This window comes from Elephas maximus, chromosome X (genome assembly GCF_024166365.1).
Source record: "Elephas maximus indicus isolate mEleMax1 chromosome X, mEleMax1 primary haplotype, whole genome shotgun sequence".
Lineage (NCBI taxonomy): Eukaryota > Metazoa > Chordata > Mammalia > Proboscidea > Elephantidae > Elephas > Elephas maximus.
In genome coordinates, this window is record NC_064846.1 from 4,310,413 (window position 1) to 4,337,265 (window position 26,853).

Sequence of the window (26,853 nt, forward strand, 5' to 3'; positions counted from 1 at the left end):
TTTGGCAAATGGTGACTAACTCCTACTGGTCATTGGGCACTGCGCTGGGCCCAGGGGGATCCAGGTCAATCAGACACACCACCCTTTCCTGGAGCTTTCCTATCAGTGGAGGAGCAAACATGCCTGCAGTTCAAGGCTATGGTAAGTGCAGAATCACTCCTCTCGATAGCTGTCTGTGCTGGATGGAAAGGCAGGCACCTGGCCAGGCAGCCTTCTCCTCCCAGTTGGTCCCCAGCGCTGGGCTTCTGCCTGCCCCTGCTGCTCAGCGTGTCTCCTAAAGTGCAGCATGCTTCCGTGTGCGCATGCCCTTTAGTCTGCCCTGCCCCCAGGCTAGGAAGATTATGCATGTGAGAGTCCTGAATGTGTCCTGCAGTCTTTTCTTCTCTCTGAACACCCCCATCTCTCTACCCCACAAGGGAGCCTTGGGTCCCGATGGGCTCAGTGACATTAAGACACACGCAGTCCAGTAACAAATATTTGTTAAGTGCCTACTGTGTGGCTATAAGTCTTCGAAGTTTCAGGGATACAGAGGACAGACAAGGTTTTCGGTTTTTTGCTTATGGAGCTAACGCCAGTGGGGGAGATCAACTGTAAACAAGCTCACAAAGAAATGCCCAAGAAAACCATCAGTCACTTCGTAGTGTTGTGAAGATGACACAGCACAGTGCTGTGGGGGAGGGCGAAGCTGTGGCCCCGGGAAGCCTTCTGAGAAGCCATCCTTTGGGCTGGGATGCGAACTGCCTTTGAGAGCAACAGGTGAGGGTGTTGCTAGCTACCGGATGGATAGGACAGTGCCGGCCAACAGTGAGCTAAGCAAATCTTTGCGCTCCTTCCCCTCTGAAGTGGGTTCTGAGGGTCTAGGCAAGAAAGATGGTTTGACACAGTTAATAGTCCTGAATGTGTCCTGCAGTCTTTTCTTCTCCCTGAACACCCCCATCTCTCACCCCACTCCCCCCAAGGACGGGGCTGAGACTCGCCCGGGCGGCCAGCGGAGAGTGAGGGCGGGAGGTCTGCGGGGCAGCTAGAGGGCCAGGGAAGCAGTGGAGCGATGGGGTGCAACAGGTGGGTGGGGCAGCAGAGGTTGAGCCAGAGCTTCTCCGCAGCAGCCTGGGGGGGGGTTGGAGAGACTATCTTGCCCTGGGCAGCTTAGTCCCCAGCGGAGCCGCGTCCCAGCCCTCTGGCCGCAGCAGTAGGGGCGGTGGGGGCGGGGCAGGGGCGCGAGGCTCCCTCTCCCTCCTCGCCCCCCCCACCTGCTCCAGCTCCGACCACAGAGATTTCCTTCGGGGGCCGGGGGCGGGGCCGGGGGCGGGGCGAGGGGAGGAGTGAAAGTTGGAACAAAAACCCCCCACCAGCGCCAGCGGAACTGCAGACCCCGAGCAGCGACTTCTGCACAGGTGGTCGCGCCGGGTGCCCGCCACGATGCCGCCCAGAGTTCTAGTGCTCCTCCTGGGCATGTGCATGCTCTTCCAGTCGAGGTAAGTCTCCCTTTCGGGGCCCCGGAGCCTTGAGCGCCCAGCTTCCTGCCCCGGAGCGAGGCCGGCTCCTGTACCCCGCGCCCCGAGCTCCCTGATTCCGGCTCTTGCTGGCTCCCCGACCCCTCGACGAGTCGCATCCACCCTCCCACCCCGCTACCTCTAGAAAGGAACCCCGGAAGGAAGACAGGACGCCTGTCCCCTTGCCGCTTCGGTCCCCGGACTCCCGCTTCCCAACCCCTTGCAGCAACCTGGGGGCTAGCATTCCCCTCCCTCCCAAGTCTCTTACAGAAAGAGGAGTGCAGCCCCGGGTCCCTGTCAGGGCAGGCGCGCGCAACCGAGGGTGGACCTGGGGAAGGCGGTGCTCTAGCTGCGGGAGCGAAGCCGCTTGAAATGTTGGAGTGTTGCTGGTCTGTTCTCTCTGCTGCTCGAATTGTTTTTGAGCGCCTACTGTGTACTAGGCACTGTGCCAGGCGACTCTGACTTTACTTTGTTTCGCATCCCGCCTTTTGGTGCCAGTCCTAGGGTTCCCGCCCTGGCTAGGTCCAGGTCCTGCCAGTCTCCCGCTTCTTCCCTATCCCCAGACACCCCCGAGGTCTCGGGGGACTGGAGCCAGGGGCCAGGAATGCTAATCTCCGAGATCTGTGGTTCAGGTCCTGGATTTCACCTCCCTCCCCTCCCCCGAAAAAAAAAAAAAAAAGGCTACCAGAGGGTTTCCTTTGAGCTGTCAGCTCCCCTCACACCCTCTTCCGACCCTGGGACTTTGCTGAAAAGGTTGTCCCCTGAATTTCTGGCTTTTTAGAGAGGAAGATAACTGCCTTGTATTTCGGAGACGTTTTCCCGCTGGCTGTGAACTGCGACAAGTTCCTAAGCTTCTTTCTCTGCTGGGCTCCCTGGAAGGCCCCATGGCACTGGCCTTGTGTCTTGCTTATCTGTTTTGGGGAAGGGGGGGTTGGCTTCTCTCCCCCACCAGACCGTGCCAGCTCCTCAAAGGAGGGGCTGGGTGGCTCCCTGCTGGCTCATGGTTCCCTTGGGTGGGGCTGGCCTCAGCTGGGGCTTATGTGGTAAATGTTTCTGAATGCATACTAGGAATTCCCAGTCATCGACAGCGCTCCAGATGTGACTAGGATGAGTTGGGAGAGCTGACATGGTGACTGGTAGGAGCAAAAGAGGGAAGGAGGGGGGCAGGGAGGAAGCAGCAGGGGAGAAGAGCTGTTGAGAGGGAAGCTGCGCATCCAGCCAGGGGAAAGGGCTGCTGGAACTGACAGCTAGACACTGTCAACACCATGGCACCCTGTGACGTAAAGAACATGTCTAACCAGGAAACCTCACTCTGGTCCAGGCTCAGCCTCAAATTAGTTGAATGACTTTGGGCACAAGCCCTTCCCTCCTCTGGGCCTCAGTTTCTCCATATGAAAAGTGGAAAGAGGCGTTGATTTGGGGAAAAAAAAATACCATCCCGTCTCCTGCTCTCTTTCCTGAAGCCAGTAGAAGGAGCATCCTGGGGGGGGGGGGGGTGTATGTGTGTGTGTGTGGAGATTCGGCTCCATCTCAGGGAGGGACCTGAGAAGCTTCAGGAAAAGAGAACATCTTCTGGATATGGTACTGGAAAGTGGAAACTGCTTTTCCCAAGCGCAGTTCTTGCCTTGCCCACAGTAGGAATTAGCCACTTCAGACATGAGAAATGGCACAGACGTGGCACATCTGTATACCAGTTAAGCAATTCTCGGAGCTCTAAACACTGTAGAGAAATGGTCTACAATACAGGGGCCAAGCCCACATGTCTTGCCCTGTTTACCCTGTGTCATAGGGAGCAAGTGACCTGATGGCTTTTTTTTTTAATTAAATTATTTTGGAACTGTAACATACAAATGTAAAAGTGCTGAAATCATGTGTAAACAAACAGCTCATTGGGTTTTCACAGCTTGAAATGGAACCTCACCAGCACCCCTGAAGGCCCCCACCCACTCCCAGTCCACTCTCCTCCCCAAAGGAAACCACTCACCTCCTTTCCCACCACAGATTCATTTGGCTGATGGCTGTAAAAACAAACAAACACTTTTTACTATGAAAATGTTTGGAAGGTAAGTAAAAGTAGAGGGAATAGTAGAGTGAATACCATGTACCCATCACCAGCCTCATCAGTTATCAACTCAAGGCCATCCTTATTTTGTCTATGCCCCTACTTATTTACAGGATTTTAGTGTAAGTCTCAGACACCTCATTATTTCATATGGAATTATTTTAGCATGTGTCTCTAGCCTAAAAGGTAAGGACTCTTTAAAAACACAACACAGTACCTTCATTACACCTATAATTTAAGAATAATTTCTTCATATCTCAACTATCCTGTTAGTGTTCAAATCCCTCCTGTTGGGTTGTAAATTGTTTTGTTTTGTTTTTTTTACAGTTTGCTTTTTAAATTCAAGATCCAGTTCAGGTCTGTATATTGGTAGATGGGACATTATTATTTTTTAAAATACCTTTTTTTGAAGTAAACATATATACAGAAGAGTACTGCAGTCTTAAGTGTGCAAGTGATGATTTGTCACAGAATGTGACACGAAGGTTGGGGTCTAGGACTTGATCAGCCCCTCAGAGCCCCCTGGGGCCCCTTTCCATCACTGTCCCCCACAAAGGTAGTATGACCCTGCCTTATAACACCAGAGGTGAGTTTCAGACATTGGTAGAAGCCTTTTTTTTTTTTTTTTTTTTTAGTTTTCATTTTTTAGCTGTGGTGCATGCTGTGAGCTCACGTTGGACTCCGACAGTCGTCATTTTGTTGGATGCCAGCCTCCGGGAGAAGGAATCTTGCCTTGTCTCAGGGTTCCAGCTGGGGCCCTACGGAGGGGGCAGCGGACCTTCATTCTTTGTTTGTATGTTCTAGGGTTGAAGGACCCCAGGCTAAGTCAGAGAAGGGAGCCTCTGGCGATAGTGATGGCTTCTATGGCCCCAAGCCACAAGACCCCAAAAAGAAGCCCCTCACTGAAGGAACAAAGCCCCCTGCTACTGGCCACAGAGTTGCCAGAAGCCCAGAAGCCTCTCAGATCCTGAACACCATATTAAGCAACTATGACCACAGACTGCGCCCTGGCATTGGTGGTAAGTAGCAGAACAAAGGTCTTCCCCTCCTGGAGGGCAGGGGGGTCAAGGGCACAGGTGTGGAAAATGGGCCTGGGGTATAGGTGAGGGTGCCATGCATGCAGACAAGAACATGTGCTGCCGACCTACCAGGCAAGAGATACTAACTCTAGTCTCAGCATTGCCACTGACCGTGGTCAAGACTCTTCTCTCACCCTCAGTTTTCCAACCATAAAATGCAATGATGGGCTAGATGGTTGACCTTCAAGGCCCATCCAACTTTTAACAGTCCATGAATGGGATCTTGCCATGAAAGAAGAAAGAAATAGCATTGGATGTTCATACTGTGGTTGTCTGACTCCCCTTTCCTCCCCCTCTGACCGCTCCCTCATCTGCCCCACACTCCTGTTTGACACTTACCCTTTGCCACTTCTGTTCCCTTATAGAGAAGCCAACTGTGGTCACTGTCGAGTTCTCAGTCAACAGCCTGGGTCCTCTCTCTACCCTGGATATGGTGAGTACTGAGCGTTGATTACAGTATCTCCTAGTCTAGGTTGCTGACCGAGGGACTTTCCACATACTTGTGTTTTCTGTTCTGTGTGCCTGTAACCACTCTAAGAAATTTTGGGAGAGATTTTAACCAGCACCAACTTGCGACCAAGACTGAAGAAGGTAAGTCACTTGCTGCCTGAAGACGACCTCCAGAAATAAAAATAATAAAGCAACTTTAAACAGCACAATGAAATGGTTCTTTTCTTCTGATAATGATGTTTATGGACTTAAGTCTGTAGTCATCAATTCTTGCTCTGTGACTATTTCTCTAATTTTTCCCTGGTTCCTTCTCTCCTTTCCACCACTACAGTCCTAGTGTCAGTACTGTCCCATCGGCTTTCATCATCTCCCACCTGGACTATGCAAAAGTCTCTCCCCATCCTCTACTCGCTACTAAACTGGCCTCCCAGTGACATACCTCCTGCAGAGCTGACCCTCCTTATACAGCATGAAGTTTAAGCCCATGCTCTAGCAGTCAGGGCCCTCCTCCATGGCTGGAGCCAGCTTGGGACTCTGGTTTTATTTCTTTCCATTCCTCAAGAGACCATGAGCTCTAGTCACACTAGAGTACAGATGTTCCCAGACCACTTGGTACCTTTAAGCTCTTCCCTGCTTGGGATGCCATAGGTCCACTTTTCTACTTGTCAAAATCCCTATCCTTCAGGATCAAACTCAAGAGACACCTCTCTCATGGCATCTTCCCTGACCTCCACCACTATTAATTGCTCCCTTCTTATTCACACCACATTCCCCTCTTTGCCACTAGTATCTTTCTAGCTTCTATCACAGCTGTTTACCTGATTGCCCTCCCTCATTTTATTGTAATTATCTGCTGTATGTCTGCTCTTGCCCTCTCACCTACGGGCTCCTAGATGTCAAGGGCTCAGTATATGTTAGCTGAGCAAATGAATTACAAAAGATGCTCTACAAAAGTCACTTGCATCTGTGGAGCCTGATGGTGAGGAAGACTGTGGCAACCAATTCCATCGTGGCCACAGACATAGCCTGGCTCATGTTAGAGCCAGTTTTAGTGTATCTGCTGGTGCCCGGCAAGCACCATGCAACTGGGTGCGTTTGGAGCCTAGTCTCTGAGACGGGCCTTGCAAATAGACACTCAAAGGTAAGTAACTGTTCCAGATAGATCAAGGTGTTTGCATAGGCTGAGTGGAGGAGTAAGATCATTCCATGGTGCTTGGTTACAGAAGGGCATGAACACCAGGAAGTGAAGATTGCCGGGGGCCATCTTGGAGACCGCCCGCTACACATGGTCATGATGTTCTCCTGTTAGATCAAGTAAAGGCCCGTAACTCCTTTTTTGCAGCTTTTGATGTGCTTACTACTGGTAGAATTGTAGTTTCCTTTTTGCCTAGCAATTCACCTCTTCTAAATGGGTACGAGGAGGCCCTAGTGGCATGGTGGTTAACAGCTTGGCTGCTAACCAGAAGGTCAGCAGTTCGAATCCACCAGACACTCTTTTGAAACCTTATGGGGCAATTCTACTCTGTCCTACAGGGTTGCTGTGAGTCAGAATCGACTCAACGGCAATGGGTTTTTTGTTTGTTTGTTTTTTAAATGGATATGAGTGTAGCAATCAGTTTTGTTAAAATTGTATGTAAACTAGGTTCTGAGCAAAAGCCAGAGGTTGGGGTCTTGTGACTCCACAATCGTGCCCATTGTTTAATCTTAATAAGAAATGGAACTTTTGGGTGAGTGGTGTGGAGGTGGAAACTGGTTCAAGATTGTTTTCTAGCTGGGCAGGTGTCTTAGCTATCTAGTGCTGCTATGACAGAAGTACCAAAAGTGGGTGGCTTTAACAAATAGAAATTTGTTTTCTTATACTTTAGGAAGCTAGAAGTCCAAATTCAGGGATGTCGGCTCTAGAAGAAGGCTTTCTCTCTCTGCTGGCTCTGGAGGAAGGTCCTTGTCTCTTTAGCTTCTGCTTTCTGGTTGCTTGGAGATCTTCATGTGTCTTGGCCATCTATCTTACCCCATACCTCCTCTGTTCCCTTGTTTAATCTCTTTTATATCTCATAAGAGATAGACTCAAAATACAGCCTGCACTAATCCTGCCTCATTAACAAAGCAAAGACAATCCATTCCCAAATGGGGTTGTAACCACAGGCAGAGAGGTTAGGATTATAGCACCTATTTTGGGGGGACACAATTATTGCAGGCAGCTCTAATTAAGCCAATTCCTGGACACTGTATTTCTAGAGTTTCGGCTGAGCTAAAAGGCCTGTGCATCCAAAGCTTGTCAAACGGGTGAAACATTGAACCATTAGTTATCAGTTGATGTGTAATTAACTTACAATAGAAATTACTAAGTGCTCATTTGGAGCCCTTTATAACAGAGCTCGTGCACAGAGTGGATGTGGAGGGAATGGCTTCCCTCTGACTACCAAGCTGGCGTGTGGCCAGCCAAGTGGGAACCCCTTTGCAGGCCACTTGTGAAGGCAGGGGATGGGGCACACTGGTGATCAGGGCTCCCCTGGGAATGGTAGCTAGGCTCTGCCAGCCCTTTCCAGGCTCCTTCTCTCTCGGTCAGCTCTAAGACACATCCTCAGTCTCCCCCTTTCTGGCTTGTGTCCAGCAATTGGGCAGTTGCTCTCACCACCTTTGGACCTGGGGAGCAAAGGCAAGCAGGGATTTTCTTTCTCTCCCCTGAGGGATCTACTGGCCTCCAGGGTGGTCAGTTTCTGATTGGTGTGCATCGTTTGATGCAGGATAACCCAGGGGAAAGACCAAGGGATTCTGCATAGGAAACTTGGACCTTGAGTACCAAAGGAATTGTTCTTGCAAGTGAAGTAAGCTCTGGGGAGGGAGATCAGTGAAGGGCACCCCAGAGCCTGGAGCTGCTATTACCTACTTTTGTGACCTTGGACAGGCCCCTTTCTCTCTGAGCCTCAGTTTCCCTATCTCTAAAATAAAGGAGCTTGGGCTCCCTGACCTAATTCTGATCTTTGCTGCCCAAGCTGCTTGTAGCTGTATTGCAGTCTGTTCTCTTTGCAATGACAGTGATGCAACTTTCTCACTTCTCAAGCTTCTTCTGTTAAGCATCTTTCTCAATGTTTAATAGAAACATCCTTCAATGTTTAATAGAAAGTTCACAGGATGAGAAGTATCTGGAAACCAAATCATCATGGATCTATCTATGCATGTGCACACACACATTCAGAGGTTAGGGGCTCTTGTTTGAAAGGGAAAACAAAACAAAGCCAAAAAAAAAAAAGATTCTCCTTGTTTAAATAACACGAGACTAAATAGACATTTCTCTTGTGACTCAAAGCACTTCATTTTTTAATATAATTCTGGAGAATGAAGGAATGAGGTTAATTAACATCTGAGCTCCCCAAATAAAAGCTGAAAGGAGAAACTTCACAGTATACAATCAAAGGCGTTTGTAATTTTTTAAAATTATTTTGAACTGGCAATGTGGGTGTTGAGAGGGTGTTGACCTGGCCCGGGTAGCAACATAGCCCTACATGGGAGCAGTAAGGTGACGAGCCCAGTCATGCAATTAAGCCACCATCTCCTGTCTGTTTCTAGATGAAACATGTCTTCCCAGACTGCTCTCCATTTGGGAATGTTCCTTTTCTTTTACCTCAAAACAGAAAATGGCTACAACCAAATGCATGCTGCTTTCCTCTTTGCAAACTGAAGTGGATTCCAAAGGGTCTGTCAGCTGCGTAGACACATGAAAGGCTGGCAGGGGCCTTTGCCCACTGGTGGAGGAAGGCTCTCAATGCTAGGGACTTGGTTTGCTTCACTCGCACCCTTTCTCTAGGAATCACTGAGCTGTTTTGAAGCACTTGCTAGTTGTTTCTAGGCCTCCACTTAATAGAGAGAAGAGCATGGCAGGTAATACCTGTCTCAGCCAAACTTACATGGACATTCGTTTAAAACTTTGATTATAAGTGGAAACAACTCTACAGGGGAAAAAAGTGAAAGTAACTACCACTGGAGTCTAACCTGTCTCCTTCCTTCCACGTTTTCTTGGAACCATTTTTGGGGCACATTCAGCTTCTGTAGTGTTAGTCTGTGTCTACTGGCTCTTTTCAGTCGTTCTTCCTTGACACGATTCTATGTTCATGTTTCTGGGTGTGGACATAGTCTACAGATGCATCATTTTTAGTGATCAAGTACTGTGTCGTTCTCTTACTCCCTCTGACTCTCTTACTCACTAATGAAAAAAAAAAAACTGTGTCCTGGCTGGCTGTAGTGACACAAATTGTATACCCTTAAGCATGGTGCTGATGAGAATTCTCAGAATCTAGAAGGTCAGAGCTAACAGGACCTTTAAAAAAAAAACCCAGTGCCGTCAAGTCGACTCTGACAGGACCTTTAGAGATCACCAAATCTCACCTACCCCATTGTTGTACTGATGTTAATCTTCAAGATACTTAGCAATTACCAGCTTCCTTGATTTGACTGCATTCATCCAATAGTCTTGACTATGATGTGACCATGGGGGCACTCTAGGTTTCAGTCTTATTTGGTTCTGTTTATCACTTTGCCGTATGGTGGTAAGATCTGCATAGATCACAGTCACATCTTGCCATTCTATCAGGCAACGCTTTCTGTCTAAGTGGTGGAATTGTTCCAAGATATGTGGTTGATCATGTAGAATAAACATAGCACAAAGTGGGTAGTTTTGTCATTAGCCAAGTTCTAAGACACTTTGGACACTTGGAAGCTTTAGAATTGTATCACACTTTGGCAAAAAGAGACGCCTATGAGTAGGCTGTCAGTTGACCATGAAGTCCTTGCAGCTCTATTGGGAAAACAAATGGTTGGGTTGATGAAGCTGAAACCTTTTTATCCACAAATGTCAATCCTGGAGAAGACTCGGGGGACATGATTGAAATCTTCAGGTATATTTCCTTAACTCCAAGTTGGTATTGATTTAATACTAGTTCAAGATGCACACCAATTTAAATAACAGTTTTTGCAGAGAAAAAAGAACCGGTCCAGTGTTCCATGCATTCCACCACACTGCCTTTTAAGACTCCAGGTTAGGGAGTAGCAAACAATATGTTTGTAAGTGAATGTCCTTTGTCTCCACAGCCCCAAGTGTGAGCCTTTCTTTCCTTTGCACCAGGAATACAACATTGACATCATCTTCTGCCAGACCTGGTATGATGAACGTCTCCGTTACAATGACAGCTTTGAAACCCTTGTTCTGAACAGCAACGTGGTGAGCCAGTTATGGATCCCAGATACCTTTTTTAGGAATTCTAAGAGGACTCAAGAGCACACTGTCACCATGCCAAATCAGTTGATTCGCATCCACAGGGATGGCAAGGTGTTGTACACAATTAGGTATGTGAAGCCTCTGGGGGGGGTCTCACTTCCTAGGGCCCTCCCTCCTCCTCTGGGAACTTTACCCAAGAATCCATGGGCAGAGGTCTCATCTGGATTGCCACTTCTGAGGGTCCTTCCAGCTTTTCTAGACTGTTAGTCCAACCCCTCCATATACAGATACAGACATTAAGCCTTTAAAATAGAGAGATACTGCTTAAGGCTACATGCCAAATCTGTGGCAGAGTGGAGACTGGTACTCAGTTACTTGGCTCCTAGTCCAGTGCTTTCTGCATGAGAATGTACCACTTTGACTGCCTTGCCTAGACAATGCAGACACTGAAAGTATAGACACATTCATGATGGTGGAATTGCCTAGGTAGAGCTGCAGCACAGCAGTTGGAAAGGTACCTAAGGACCAGGCTGGATACTTGAATGCCTGGCAGGGGAAGGTTTTATGTTGGCGGAGGTGGGGGCAGTGGTGGTGGAGAGTGGGAGAGTGTTGGCAGGTCCTGGAAGCTGGGCTAGGAAAGAAACAAAAGCTCATCTAAGTTGATCCATATACCTCTGATGATGGAGACCAGAGTAGCCAGATACTTCTATGCTGTCCTTTCTCTCTTTTGGTCTCTCCTTTGAGTTCTTTGTCTTGAATTCTGTTGTTGCCACTCATTGGTGGTGGCCCCCAGGTCCAAGTTGTATGGACACCTAAGTGCTCAGGGCCAGCCTAATGAGGCGCCTCTCTCCCTTCCAGGATGACCATTGATGCTGGATGTACACTCCATATGCACAGATTTCCAATGGATTCTCACTCTTGTCCTCTGTCTTTCTCTAGCTGTGAGTACCTTCTTAGGTTTCTGGGGTCCCAGAGTCATGCTGTGCCCCTTTTTCTTATCCTCCCCCTTACATTTTTCTGCCTTTGATTTCCTCCTAAGATGGTGCTGAGGTTGCACAGGGCCTCCCCCTCAATACCCATCTCATTTCCTGCTAATAATACTATGTTGCTCAACCTGGGCATCATGTTGGGTTCCTCCTTCTTTCTCTACATCAAGTCAGTCACCTGCCTCTGAAGTGTATCTCAATTATGTCTGCTCTTCTTCGTTTCCACTGGTTTAGGCCTTTGTCATCTTCCACTTGGACTTTTGTAATATCTTCACTTTGAAACTGAACATGTCCACGGCTAAACTCATTGTCTCTTCCCAACCTCATCTCCAAATCAAATGTGTTACTTCTTCTGCATTTCCATTGGTCTTATTGAAGGGCATCATAATCTACCATTTGTCTAAGCCAAGAACTTTAAAATCTCCATTTCCCGCACCTCCCATGTCTAATCAAGCAACACATCCTGTTGGTATTCTCTCCTTAATCTCTGTTAAGCCTGTGTACTTCTCTGCATTCTGTCTGTCACAGCTTTGACTCCTGCCTTCATTCATTTTATTTTGCCTGAATTACTACACTGGCCTCCCTTAACTGGTATCTCTGCCACCAGACTGCCCTCACATAATGACCAGAGTAACCTAGCGGAAGTGCCATCCAGAACCAGATCACTTCTCAGTTACAAATCCTTCCTTAACTCTCATGGAACAATTCTAAGTGCCTTAGACTGACCCACAAGGCCCTTAATGAACAGGCCCCTGCTGCTCACTCCCACACACCTCGTCCCCTATGAACTTTTGGTGTTTCCACAATACAGCAGGCGTTTTATCCTTTCTGTACATGGAACACCCCCTCTGCCCCTTCAGCCTCATCTATATGGAAAATATTCAAGTTGCAAGATTTAATTGGGATGCTGCCTACTCCATGAAGTCTTTTCTGTTCCCTCCCCACTTTGTGTCCCCACCATCTCATGGGCAGTGGCTTCTCAGAGCAGCTCCAACAATTACTGGCTCTTAGCTGTATACTCACTGTCTTATCCACTAAAATGTGAATGCTCGAGGGGCAGGGCTCATACCTTGCTCATCTCCATATTTCCAGCCCAGGGCCTGGTGCTGATGAATGCTCAATAAATATTCTTATTGAATGGACTTCAACAATGAGGTAAGGTCCCAAAGCTGGTGAGACCAGAGTCAGGACTCCAAGGCATTGCTCAGACTGACTCCATGCTGGTGGAGACATCAGAGGGTCTTCCCAGTCTCACATGGTTTTCCTTTATTGCTTTCCAGTTTCTTATCCTGTGAGTGAGATGACCTACAAATGGGAAGATTTCAAGCTTGAAATCAATGAAAACAACTCCTGGAAGCTCTTCCAGTTTGATTTTAAAGGAATGAGCAACAAAACTGAAACTCTGTCAACCCCAGCTGGTAAGTGTGCCATGGAAGCCAGGGTTAGGCTGAGGCCAAGGAGGGTGGTAGGGATGGCTGGTGGTGGCTGTCCACACAAATACTATGCAACCATTCCATGGAACTATTGTAGTGCATATGAGTCGGAATTGACTGGGCGGCAGTGGGTGGGTATTGTAATACATGGCTCCTGTCTTGTAAATGCTAAGCACTTACAACTGTTTGCAGAGGAAACTGAGACTTTGTAGCTATGTCTCAGTCTCATCTGCAAAGAAGTAAGTGCTTTGCCAAGCCCCCGAAAGGGTAGGTAAGTAGATAAAGGTTTGTTGCTGTCAGAATTTGCAACTAGCATTGTCATGCAGACCCTTCAGTTTCAAGGTCTTTGTTATAACACTGACCTACTTGGATGACTTTGTAGAATGGAGCTTATGTGAGTTTTCCATACTCAGAACCGACCCAAGCTGATCCAATGGGAAGCACAGTCTGTCCTAATGGGAGGTGGAAGTCGGAGTTCTATTGTCAGCCAGGTGAAGGCTAGGATAACTTTGAGGAAGTTTCTGGGGCACAGAGCTCCAATACTGCTGCATCACATTGACATTTATCTTAAAGGAGCAGCTCTGATGTTCTGATACTTGACAAGTACAGATTCCTGTCAAAGGCTTCATGGTGGAGTCAACATATACATGGCGACAGTTGGTTTTCTGACCTTATCCCTAACAAGAACTTAAAGGGAGGGTCCTGGGTCTCTTAAACTCTAGATCCCAATTAGGTATGAGCATCTTTGCTTGTGTTCCTAGGTGATCTGAATGAGGAGCCAAGGGACCTCCTCAGGGTTGCTCCCAGACAGCCCTGGAAACCCTCTTCACACATACTGACCAAGTTCAGGGCAGTGAAGGCATTGCCCTCATCGTTTCCAGAATGTGGATGGAGCCGGTCACCCAACCAGCCATTTGCTATGGAAGGCATCTTGCTTTGTTTCCATGTGGCTAGGCAGAAATCTGTTTTTGTTTCACTTATTGAGTTGATCACTGGGTGAGGGGCAGCTCATACTCATCTGGCTGGAGCTTTGCTTTCACACTGCTAGGCAGGGGTAGAGGGTTGCTTTATAAATGCTTTCCTTTTCCCTGGGGATCTGGGGAAGTGGGTTTTCTACCTTTGACTTGGGATCCTTGCTCTTGTGCCAGCTAACCATGGGCCTGCCTCTTGCCTTTCTGCACATGAATTGCCCCAGACAGGTGAGGACCCATCATCAAAAATGGCAGAGGAGACAAGGCCCAGGGGCTTTCAAGTCACTAGTGGTTCCGTTTAGTAGATGGTTGTACATTGTTTCAAAATGGTGCCCTAGTGACTACAAAGCCCCAGAGCCGGCATCATCACCAAAGCCATGATAGTAGGTAAGCACCAGCCCTTCTGGGGATTGAGGAGGGTTCTTGAGGAGAGCTTCTTTATCTTCTGCTGGAGACTAGTTAAGCTTGAATCGTGGTTTCTCCAGTGTTATACCTATCTTTGGGACTGATCTCAAACCCTTTCCATTGGCCCCTGGGACAATTTTCTCCATCAAGACCATAGTCTGGAGCAGACTAATGCATTCAGCTTCCAAGGGTTCAGAAGGTAGTGGTAGCCTGCTACTCTGGCCCCTTTGGCCTTGAACCAGAGAATCTCTGCTTCAGAAGGCTCCCAGTGAATGGATCATCCTTTACTGATGGCTGTTGATCCTCTGTTGGAATCTTGGCAGTGATCAGGAGTTCAGTATCTTACAAGAGAATTCCTCCTAGACGGCTCTGTCAAAAATCTCCCTGATCACCTGAAATTGGACTCTCTGGAACATCCATCCATTGGACCTAGTTCTTTTTCCCTAGAACTACCCATTTTAAATTAAATCCAGTCATGCTTCCACAGGGCCAAGATTAAAGGACCAGTATTATCTTTCCAGCCCTGGTCATATTCTGTTAAAGGCTGCACAGCCTAGCTCCTTCTCTTGTTCTTCAACGCTTTGATATACTAATCCTTACAGTTCTAGTCCTCTGGACACAGTCTTTTTTTGTGTACCTCTGAGAGTGCAGTGCCCAGAATTGGACACCATGAGTCAGCTATGGTCCAGTCAAAGCAGGTAAGACCAGAAAGCATCTTTAGCACTTTTTCTGCTTTGGCTTCTCAGCCCCAGATGTCTTACTTCCCTTACTCATGTCCCGCCACTCCTCATGAAGAAGAAAGAGTGTATTAGCAACCTCCTCCCAGCTTTCAAAGACAAAGCCTTGGAAACCCTATAGGGCAGTTCTACTCTGTCCTCTAGAGTCGCTATGAGTCAGAATCAGCTCAACTCCACGGCAGTGGGCTTGGTTTTTTTGGTAGGGTTGTAGCAAAATAGGAAAGTCTTAAGGTGTAGCCAAGACCCCAGAGTGGGGACAAGTTTTAGAGTGGTCATTCAGCAGCTCTGGAGGAGGAATTCTATCTCTAAAGCTACTACTCTGGACACAGATCTCCCATTGACCCCAGGCTGCTTCCTTGCCTTTTTTCAGAAGAATCTTAGAAGTCTTGCCTCTTGAGTGCCATGCTACCAAGGTAAGTAGGAAAGTCTTCTCATTTGGCTCCAGCTCACCCAGATCTGCTGGGCAAGTGATCTACTTTCCAAAATAGGAGGACACACAGACAGATCAGTGTTCTGGTCTGCTTTACAAAGCTGTTACCAGGCAGCAGCAAGAGTCACTGAGCCGTCCTCTGGGTTCAAGGCTGTGTGTTAGGTTCGGATAGGCAGGGGACAAGCCACAGGGCCCATGTAAGCTCTGTCTTGAAAGGGTTAAAGGCCAAGGAAATCTACAGCATCACTGAGATGGAAGTTTGGAGCTGCGGGGAACCCACAGAATTCTTCACTAAGGGAGCCAGCACTTGAGCTATTATAAATCCAATAGGACATTGAGAGTGAAAGGGAGTATTTTGGGTTCAGAGAAAAGCCCATAGAAACCATGGAGTCATGAACATGCAGAGTGTTTGGAGATGGGTGTGTCAGAGTATAAGGCAGCATGGATGGTACAATAGAAGATGCCAACTGGAAAGGTAGGTTGTTATCAGGTCCTCTAAGAGCCTGGGAAGAGCCTTTGGTGTCTAGGGTGAGAGCCATGACCAAGAACATGATGCCCAAATGAATGTGAAGACCTCAGTCTGCCTTGTGGATGTATACTTTAAAGACCTGACATCTAGAGGGCTGACTGAAATTTTCACTTTCATCTCATTCTTCTATTTTCCTGAAACACTCAATTGGGGTCAGAACAGGGAACCCAGGGTTTGAATATTGGTATAAATACATAGGCTATCTCAGGGAATCTGGGAGCAAATGGGTTTAGTTTAGGGTAAGATTGGTGTGGTGTGGTGTGTGTGTGTGTGTGTGTGTGAGAGAGAGAGAAATGTCAACTGGAGCCAGATCATGGTTAGCCTTTAGTGTCAGATCAGTCTAGACTTGATTCTGTCGCTCATGTGGGGCTAAGAGCCACCAGATATTTGGGGCAGGAGAGTGACTTCTTTTGGCCATCGGTGGAAGAGTGCTAACTAAGGCATTTCACCTGTGTATGAATGTGTGAAAGAAGGCTAAAGGAACTTTTTTGCAGCCCCAGCAACAGCACAGGCCATCCTTGGCTCGTTGTCTGAGTGCATACATTGTAAGGGCCAGCGGAGCAGGAGTCAGGGATGCAAGTCTGCAGACTAGACATGCTGCTTCAAAGGATGTGAAGGCCTCAGTCAGCCATTTGGACTTCAGCTGTGTAGTTCTGAAATATAGAGGGTTAACTGATTGTTTCACTTTTGTCTGACTCTGCTGCCACCTTGGAAAGACAGGCGTAGGGTGTGAGAGAGAGGAAACGGAGGTTTCGGCCACAGCTCAGTTCTGAACTAGCCAAGGGTCTTGCAGTGAGTCTCTGGGCTTCTTCTGATTCTGTGTATGTTGGATTCAAATAACGTGCCTCTATCCTAGGGCTATGGTGAGGAATCCATGAGCTGAATAGTGGCACCTTTAATGTCTAAGTACTGCTTGGGGGGGGAGGGCTTCGTGTCAGTGCCATAACGAAGTGTCATTTTTCATGTCTTCCAGGTGATTTCATGGTCATGACATTTTTCTTCAACGTCAGCAGGAAGTTTGGCTATGTTGCCTTTCAAAACTATGTCCCTTCTTCTGTGACCACGATGCTCTCCTGGGTTTCCTTTTGGATCAAGAAGGACCCGGCAGCTGCTAGGACCTCTTTAGGTAAGGGGGTCAAGTAGGCACAAGCATGAGTACACACTGTGATGTAGCTTTGCCAAGGTGAAGAATTGCCTTCTCTTTGGCCTTTTAAGCTTTACAATCCATAGCTCAGAAGCTGAGTCCACGTCCCCTCCTGTGCTCTTGCAGGAATCACCTCTGTAGTTACCATGACCACATTGTGCACCTTTTCCCGTAAGAATTTCCCACGTGTCTCCTATGTCACGGCCTTGGACTTCTATCTTGCCATCTGCTTTGTCTTCTGCTTCTGTGCACTGATGGAGTTTGCCGTGCTCAACTTTCTGACCTACAACCAGATGAAAATCCGTGCTTCTCCAGCACTTCGTCATGTATGAGCGACTGGGGTATGGGCATGGAATTTGTAGGCATGCCAGTGAGGGCATGAGAGCTCATGCACATGAGTGGCCGACTCACTGGGTGATAGGGAGGTACCCAGGGTTGTGGGGGTGGAGGGTGGGGGTCAAACAAATTCCTGATGTGGTGATTTGAATTCTGTGGGCAAGAATGATGTGCCAAGGACAGGGCCTCCAAACAATCCTGAGGTGGGCATCAAGCAAGGGTTCCCTTCCCTTGCCTTCTTCTCACTTCTTTCTTTGTCCATTTCAGTCTTGTCGCCGCGCCCGGGCACGTGCGCGAGCCCGTGCGCGTGCGCGAGCCCGTGCGCGTGCGCGAGCCCGTGCCCGTGCCCAGAAGCATCAGAAAGCTCTTGTCCACGCCATCGTCAACATGGAGGGAAGTGATGGAGAGGGGAAGTCCTCCAACCCAGGTAGCTCCCAGCGCTCGAAGCCTGTCTGCTGCAAGTGGCACAGTGGTTTCAAGAAATACTACTGCACCATCCCCAACTGCGAAGGTAGCACCTGGCAGCAGGGCCACCTCTGCATCCACATCTACCGCCTGGATTACTACTCGCGGGTTGCTTTCCCGCTGGCCTTCTTCTTCTTCAGTGTGCTCTATTGGCTTGGTTGCCTTTACTTTTAGGTGCCAGCTGGTGTCCTTTGGGGCAGCCTCGCCAAGGAGGTCCTAAGCCCTTTGCCAAGGGAGTTGGGGGAAAGCAGCAGCAGCAGTAGGAACAAGTAGAGAGTGCCTTTCCTTCTCTTTTCCCAAGTACAAGCCCGCAGAGAATTTGTCTTTGCTGGTCCTTTGCCCAGCCTGGCCCATTCACTGAATTTACACGATAGTCCATTTCAAGTAAAATGGCCCACCTCTCTATTCTTCAAGGGGTGTTCATTATGCCTAGTCATAAAACTCATAACGTCTCAGTGACCAGCTCCCCAGAATTGTGCCCATATATGAGCTGATTAGCTCTCTCCCAACAGTGCTGACATCCACTGACTTCTCCAGAAACCCCACCACTGCCTTTGTGGTGCTCCAGGCCAAGCTCTGGCATCAACCTCAAAGTGCATAGATTCTATCTCCCTTGATTCTGTCTCTCTGACTCCTCCTTCCCCTGCAGATAGACAGACACTACCTTTATCCCTTTAGGAAGAGGGGAGCCAGCAATTGAACCTCTTTGGGACAGTATTCTTCCCTCTGCTGCTGTGACCCCTCCTTCTCCCCCTGCCTCCATCTTTCATCCACACTACCAATTCAATGCCCTGCATCTAGTGGGTATGTATTGTGTGTGTGATGATCATAATGGCCTCTGCTTTATATGCCTCCTTCTTCCTCCCTTTGACCCCTGTGACCCTTTCTGTAACTTCCCCGGTGACTTTCCCAGCCCTGACCCAGATGCTAGGCCTTGGTGATTTCCCAGGGTGAAGGAACCAAGGGACTCTGCCTCATAGCAGGCATTGCCCGCCATTGATTGGTGCCCACCTAAGGCACAGTGGAAGAGTTCTGCCACTTCCTTGGCTCCTGGACCCATGAGCTGGGCAACACTTATCCCTGGGGCACTCTCACAATCACAATCAATCAATCAAACTCCCTTAAATTTATATGGCACTTTACCATGGAAACTATGGGGCAGTTCTACTCCGTCCAATAGGGTCGCTATGAGTCAGAATTGACTCGATGGCAACGGGTTTGATTTTGGTTTTTTACCTTTTGCAAAGCGCTTTTGACAAAATATTTCTATTTTGAACCTGATTATAGCCGTATGATACAGTCAGGGCAAGATTCTTATCCCCATTTTGCAGATGAGAACACAGAGGCACAGATTTCTATGGGACTGTGGATCTCACTGGAAATTACCCAGGAGCCCACTGTCAACTTCCAGACCACATGCCAGGGCTAGGCAGCTCTGTTCACTATGATCTGTTTCTCTTGCCTCTGCTGACACCCAAGTGGCAGGGTCCTGTGTGGCAGCCTCTCTTCAGCACTGGCCTGCTCAATTCCTGGGCCTGACATGCTCAGACTGCCCCCAAGATCAAACCTCTCCTGGCTCTGGTAACCCAGTGAGGTGAATTTAGACACACGCCCCAATGCTTGTATATGCTGAATGAAATCTGTGTCTGTATTTTATTGGGAGGGTGGGTAAGGTTGGGGTCCATCTGCTTTTGTCACCATCATTTGAGAGGGGAAAATATTAAATATGTTAATAAACATATCAGCAAAGTATGGAAGGTGTTGCTGTTTTCTTGGGCTTTCAAATTTTTCTCAGCTCAGGTTTTAAATATTAAGGCAGTGATCCATATATTTATCTCTCTGTTCCGCTCTCCTGTCCATGGCTCCCAGACCTACCAAGCATGCATGGTGTACCCTTCTCTCATTAGTAGGGAACTAAAAGGAAGAGAGTAACTAGGTGTTTGGTAAGCTCTCCAGATTCCCTGACTTGTTCTGATGACTTTGCTCCCCTCCATGTCCCTTTTTCTCTGTCCATCACTCTAGCCCCTACCTAGTCAGAACTGGAAGGTTCCTAGAGACCATCACACTCAGTACAGCCTTGCTCCACCCTCCCCCACCCCCCATGCAGGGATGCTGAAATACAAATAGGAGAAGAGCTTTGTCCACTGTCACACAACCAGTCCATGGTGGAGTGGGACCAGACTTCAGAAGCCCTAATATCCTGTCTTGGCTTGGAGCAAGCCTAGAGACCTTGGTTGATCCACCTTGCAAAATAAAAGTCTCTAAAAGTATGTTGGGAATTGCTGACCCTGGCTTCCTGTGACACATCCAACCTTAAGGAAATTAAAAAAACAATCTCAAGACTAAGAAAGAGACAAAATTGGACTTTGAACAGTGAACATTATCACCATGAAGTCCTTAGAATGATGTTCACGCACTTTACCTATAAGAGGTCCACATGCCTTTACTGTTTATTTTCCGATGTCCCAATCAAAGCAAATTACAAGTAATTTAGAAAATGGAAAATAATTGCTCACTTTTTCTTACGTGAGAAAGATACTAAAGTTTCTATATGGAAATAGTGCAAATCCAATTTCTTCGTCCCACTACAATAAAGCTAGGAAGAAATAAGAAACCCTGCCATTTATAAACTTTTAAAGGGCTTACATAAACCTTCCTTTAAAATGAAGAAATTGAAAACATAACTGGATGCATAACACCTAAAAACTAAAATTGATAAAATGCCACATATTAAAAAACAAATGGGATGCAGTCAACACTGTACATAAAGAAAAAAATCATAAGCCTTTCAATTACTGAATGCAGTGGGAGAAAAATGAGTTAAGCATTGAAATCTAGAAATTAGAGAAAGGATAAAAGCACATTACACCTTAGAAAAGCTTTGGAGAATGAGGATTTTTTTTTTAAATAAATTGTATAGAAAGAACCAGTTAACCATTTGAAAAACAATAAGCAAAGCTGGATCTCTTCCTCTCAATTTACATTAAAATTGCAGCTGAATTAAAGAGTTAAAGACTGTTTTTGAAGGAAAGCTACTAAAAGATAATAAAGGGTGACTATATTCTCGAATTGAGGAAGGCCCTTCTAAGCATGATATAAAACACCAGAAACTACAAAGGAAAAGATTGAAAAGTTAGTCCATACTAAGAAATGATAATAACAGCAATAATAATAATAATGTACAGCAAAACACTGCCACAGGTCAGTTTATGTAGGAAGCTCCCTCTGAGACAGAGACTAGAGTGCAGCAAGTTGATTGGAGCATGCTCTTAGGGTCAATGCCTGTGGGGGTAGTGAAGGGAGCAGGGTTGGGTAGAGGAGAAATTGGGTGACAATGTAGTCACGACAAGGGCCCCAGCTGAATATATGGGCATTTCTAGAGTAGAGATAGTCCTTCGCAGTTGTCACAAATTAGGCAAGGGGGCTGGGCCTTTATATTCCAGCATTGGCCAGTCACTGGATGTGAGCATGACCTTGGAAGCAACATGAACTTGTCAAGAAGGGTCTCTGGAGCAACAGGCAATGTCTGGAGAGGGACTTGACTGAGGATTGTAAGCCTCCGACAATCTCAGCTGCTGTAGAAATGAGAGCCTCTGTGCTGCAGGAGCAGGGGTGGGGGGAGATCTTGGCAGTACACCACAACATCTGCTATAGTTCATTTCTCGCTGAGCTGAGACCGTTTTGCCTCATAGAATAAATTCTGAAGCAATTCCTCCATGGTTATGTTGGGCTTCTTTCCCTAAGGAAAACTTACAAGGAGAAGGTCAGTGAAACAAACCAGAGCATCTGCCGCTACAGCTGGTCTTGAGATCTTAACCAATTCTCATTATCTCCATCCTGTACTACCCATTTTAGATTTCCCTTACTCTTGACTAGCATCTCTGCTCGTCTAGGTAGCTTATCTGGTACAGTCACTAAAATCTTTATCCTTGAAAGGTTTGAGTCTCTTGACACCATGTCCTTCTCAGGCTATGACTAGTAAACTTGCCTGGAATTTCCAAGGGATACCTAAGTGCATCACCTGGATGCCGAACTTATTCTTGCCTACCCCCACCTTGTCGCAGTACCCTTATGTCTTTCTGATGATTAGGATCAATTACCCTGCCAGGATGCTGACTCATTTTCTTTTGGCTGGTGCCAACAGTGACCAGGAAAAAGTCATGGATTAAAATTTAATGGGACTCTTGTGATGCTTCCTGGTGAAGGTACTTAACCTTTTGGAGTCAAGAACCGACAGAGCTCTGAGGATGGTAAGCACGATTCAAGTGGGTCACCGGGAGATAAGATGAATGAAACAATTCCTACTTCTACCCCTTGTTTCACAAACCTGTATATTCTATTGTATAATGCTCATTGATTTAGGGTGTATAATGCTTCCTGGTGGCTGGCATCCCATTCTCCCAGGGTATCATCTTCAAGCTGGCACATCAGTTGTGCCTTCAACACACCATTTCAGCCCTCTATTAGGCCATCAGCTTCTGAGTGGTGTGGTATGTGCTAGAATCAGTGGATCCCAGGTCATGTGCCCCAATGTCTCACTTCTTTGGTTGTAAAAAGGATCTCTGGATCCAATCCAATGTTGTATAAAATCATGTCTCAGTGGACCAAACATGCTAAGCTCTCGAATAGCAGTGCTTGCTGATGTGCTCCAGGAAGAAAAGGCAAACTCGTATCCAGAATTTATGCTGATTGCAGTCAATAGGAATCTTTCCCCATCAAGTTTTGAAGGGATCCAGGGTAGTCAATTTGCCCCCAAGTCACTTTTTGGTTTCCTTGAAGGATGGTGCCATGTCAGGGACTCAGCATTGGTCTTGGTTACTGGCAAGGACAATAGTCAAATCAGCCTTGGTGAGTAAGTGACCGTTCTGTTGTGCCCACATACAACCTACAACTCAGCCGTTATGGTATGGTTGCCAGGTTTAGTAAATAAAACATAAGACACCCAGTTAAATTTGAATTCCACATAAATGAAAAAAAAATTATCATATATTTGTTTCATTTAAGGTCACACTGTCCCTGGGATTCTCCTAGCCCATGACTGAGTACAGCTGACATACTAGACAGGGATGCTTCTACCAAAAGCAGGACTCCTCCAGCAAGCAGTGTTTGTTCTGGGGTTCCCCATAGGCCTGACTGAGACTTTGTCAGACCTGTTCTGCAGTCTAAGACTCTTACATCTAATCCTCCTTGCTTCTCCCTCTCCTTTTGCAGGCCTCTAAAGAAGTCCCTATCAAGACCTCATTGTGGTCTGAAGGTTCTTCCTACCTACTCCTGCTCCTTCTTCTCTTTCTTTCATGGGCATTTCCACCAATAAATTTCTTTCTTTTTTTTTTTTTTAATTTTTATTGAGCTTCAAGTGAACGTTTACAAATCACCACCGATAAATTTCTTGCTGGTCTAGCTGCAACTTGGCATCTGCTTCCCAGATGATCTGAGCTGACACAGTTGATACCAGGAATAATACAAGAACGCATATGGTAGATAGGGCTCTGGGATTGGATCACTCACTACCTGGCTGGCAAGGAGCAACCCATCCTGAGTGGTCTGGTGGGGCACAGATAGTACCTGGCACAATATGAACACCCAATTCCTAAAGATTTCACTGGTGGTTACTTGGGAAAACATCCCGGTGGAGGGAAACTCCTTGCCAATTCAGACATTTGAAGGCTATGGGAAGAAAATTGTATACAAGGAGAGTGGAGTCGGTCAGTTATTATTAAATTGTCTTGATGCAGGGCGATAATAAGAAACTAAGGGTAATTAAAAAGTAGTTAAAGGCAAAATATGAGAGTCCAAGGGCCTCTTTGGAAGCTTCCAAAGAGGGCTTTATAGCCTGCACTGGGAGAGCAGACATAGATGAGGGGCAAATGTAGAACTTAAGAGTTAGATTTACAAATCTCCAGAGATGATTAATTTGTGCAGCCAAGGCATGTCTATTAGGCTAAAGTGAAGGCCCTGATTGGGAAAACCTGGGACTCTGAAACAGAATAGGGACGTCCGCATAGGTACCTTCAGGGACTGAGACTTTACAGACTTCCCTGTGTCAGGTGGCAGAGAAAGCTGAGAGCTTTGAGATGTGCAGGAAAGGGATCTGCAGCAGGTCCAGGCCACAGTGTAAGCATAAGCAGCCGCCTGGACCATATAATCCCACAGAGCCTACGGTGTCAGATGTGGTGCACTGGGTTGAGCTCTAGGATGAATTATTAGAGGGAAGAAAAGCATGAGGAAAGCAGATCATGTAGGGCTTCTTTGTCATTTATAAAGGCTTTGGCTGTTACTCTGAGGATGAGAGTTCATGAATGGAGAAATGAACTGATCTGCCTTAGTTTTAAAGGATCACTCTAGCTACAGTGTTAAAATTAGTCTGCCAAAGCCCATGCTTACCTTGTTTATCGGGCTATCAGTCCCTGGGAAAGGACAAAGACAATGATATCATGTAGGAAATTATTGCAATAGTCCAGGTGAAGGTTCATGGTAGCCAGGACTGGGATGGCACAGGGGTGGATTAGCCAATAAAAAAGGTAAGCACAGGCTTAGTTGTGCTTACTTACTAAACTCGTCAACACTTTCACATGGGTTTCACCATGCCGCATCAAAATGAAACCCACGTGAAAGTGTTCACCACAGATTAGTAAATACAAGTAAGCCTGTGTTTACTGGCTTACTGAGTCATCTGCCCCTGTCAGGGATTATAAATTTGAAAAGAGGCTTTGATTCTGTAGGAAGGTGCTGTGGGGTTGGGAGAGAGACAGATGTCAGCCATACCCAGAACCAGAATCTTCGATGTGGTGAAAAAATGTGAAATTGTTCACTACGGATTAGTAAGTAAGCACAAGTAAGCCCATGCTTACCTTGTTTATCAGATAATACTGCCCCTGGGTGGCAACAGTGGAAGAAATGAGGACACCAATTATTGTTAGGGTTGAAACAATAACATTTGCTGATGAATTGGATAAAATTCTTCAGGTGAGACTTTTCTCTCCATTATATCACTTAAATTCTCAGTCTCATCATACCTGGAGCTCCAAGTCAGATAGCAAATCGAAGGGGTCCTGTACCTCTTGATTAGTGTGTCTTTGAAAATTCAAGATTTAAGAGTGGATACTGACACTGACACTGTGATGGTTGCCTTATCTTGCTGGGCACATTCAATCTAGCTCAACTTGTACACTCATAGTTTGAGCTGAATAGGTATGCAGCATGCTTAATTCTTTGATAAATGTAGTTTTGCCTGGGCTCCAGTGAAGCTGAGAGGGAACTGAATTAAAGGCAGACAAGTAAAACTCTCATACAGATAATTCCCACTAGGATAAGAATAAACTCACGGGAAATGCAGCATTATGATTTCTCCAAGGTCAAATATGCATGTTTCAAGTAAAGGACTTGGGGAAAATTCATAACACGGACATGAGGGGTGGTCCAAAGTGCATGATAGTCCCTTGTAATACTTCCCACAAGGACTCGGGCACAGTGGAGAGTAACACAGTATATGGTTTCTTTGCCAGATCATGGGCTTTTAAAAGTTTCAGGGGCTGTGCTAAAAGTAACTGATCACCTCAAAATAGAGACCCAGTCTTGATGTAGATTTCAAACCTGTTTTATATTTCAACAGCAGCCTGCAATGAAGTCAGTTAGGTGTTTCCTATCTTTTTCTCCTAGTTTGACTGATAGCAAGGGAAATACTATCAGCCAAACACATGGCAGTCAAAATTCAGATTGAACTTGTCAGGGGGCAATGTGGTATTAACTCCATGTCAAGAAATGTTGGCCCTTCATGAGGAAAAGTATCATGTTCTATTTTTAGCCCTTGATTAGATCCTGATCCAAGAGATAGTAAAAGAAGCCAGCATTTTAAGTGGCAGCCAAGTTAAAGGAAGACTGTAGGGTAGTGCTATTCAGCTATATGCATCTCTTCCTAATGGAATCAGCTTTGCTCTCCCCTGAGGCATGCTGGGGATGAATTCAGGATGGTCTCAGGCTAAGGTACAAGGCCTGGAGTGGCATGATTGGGGCGGTGGCCAAGGTCGAGGAATGCCTTAGCAACAAGAAGGGAAATATCTGGGCCTGGATGTGAAGCCCCTGGGAACACTGACTGCCCAAGGACATGGGAGAAAACAATGAGCCTTGGTCCCAACTGGAATGGTATATAAGCTTGGGTCCCTTGCTAGGTGGTTGCGGAAAATACTCCAGCCGGCCGCCACTGGAGAGCAGCTGCTTGCCTGTGTCAGTAAGTTTCCCTGAACGTATGAACCTGGAAAGGGCTATGTGTCAGTTCTTCAGATTATCTTGCCAGGTCACACAGTGAGGGTCTTTCCTTGCTGGGGCTGTCCCCAACAAAGACTTTTGGTCAAAAGTCCAGAGAAGGAAGAGCATTCATGCACATAAGCTTTGGAGAAGGCTGGGGGAAAGCTTATTGACCTCAGGACTCGAAGAGTGTTGCTAATTACAAAATGAAGGGGAGAAATTGTCTTCTGACCCACTTCCCAGTAAAAGAAGTGAAAACTATAAACACACACAACATTTAAAGCCTGTGGAAATGGCCTGAAGGAAAAACAGCAAATGAAGAAGCATCTATTCAATAACATCTATGAAAATTCAGTAGGAAAGGCAAAAACTCATTACCTTCGAATTGATTCCGACTCACAGCAACCCTATAGGACATAGTAGAACTGCCCCACAGGGTTTCCAACAAGCGATTGGCGGACTCGAACTGCCGACTTTTGGTTAGTAGCTGAACCCTTTAACAACTGCGTCGCCAAAACTTCAAGAAAGGCAAGAGTCTATGGTATTTGAATGAAAACCCCTCCCTTCCTTCCCAGCTCAGGGAGGCAGAGACTCCACTTCAGAACCACTACTGTCAAAAACACTGGGCTCCCTATCCCCCCAGCACCCAGACAGAGTGCTTTATTCCAAGCAGGAGCAGGACATCAGTGTTTCTTATCCTGTCCCCAGTTACCCATTGCTCAGACTAAGTTTCAGGCAAGTGTGGTCGTGAGGTGAGGGCTCCCTTCTTCCCCACAACCCCTACTCGTGAAATAAGAAGGTGGAATAAGAACATTTTCAGACAAACAAAAACTGAGCAAATTCCTCACTATAAGAACTCGCTTAAAGGAAATACTAA

The 26,853-nt window shown here is 46.8% G+C and overlaps 1 protein-coding gene across 1 annotated transcript; it reads left to right on the forward strand.

Moving 5' to 3' along the window:
- Positions 1 to 1,419: 1,419 nt before the first annotated feature.
- Positions 1,420 to 17,950, forward strand: GABRE (gamma-aminobutyric acid type A receptor subunit epsilon). Its single transcript, XM_049872154.1, has 9 exons — positions 1,420 to 1,475; positions 4,360 to 4,574; positions 5,000 to 5,067; positions 10,204 to 10,424; positions 11,155 to 11,237; positions 12,563 to 12,700; positions 16,761 to 16,913; positions 17,058 to 17,257; positions 17,535 to 17,950. Exons 1-9 carry the CDS (start codon positions 1,420 to 1,422, stop codon positions 17,904 to 17,906), a joined length of 1,506 nt encoding a protein of 501 aa, XP_049728111.1. The 3' UTR covers positions 17,907 to 17,950.
- The last annotated feature ends 8,903 nt before the right edge of the window (positions 17,951 to 26,853 follow it).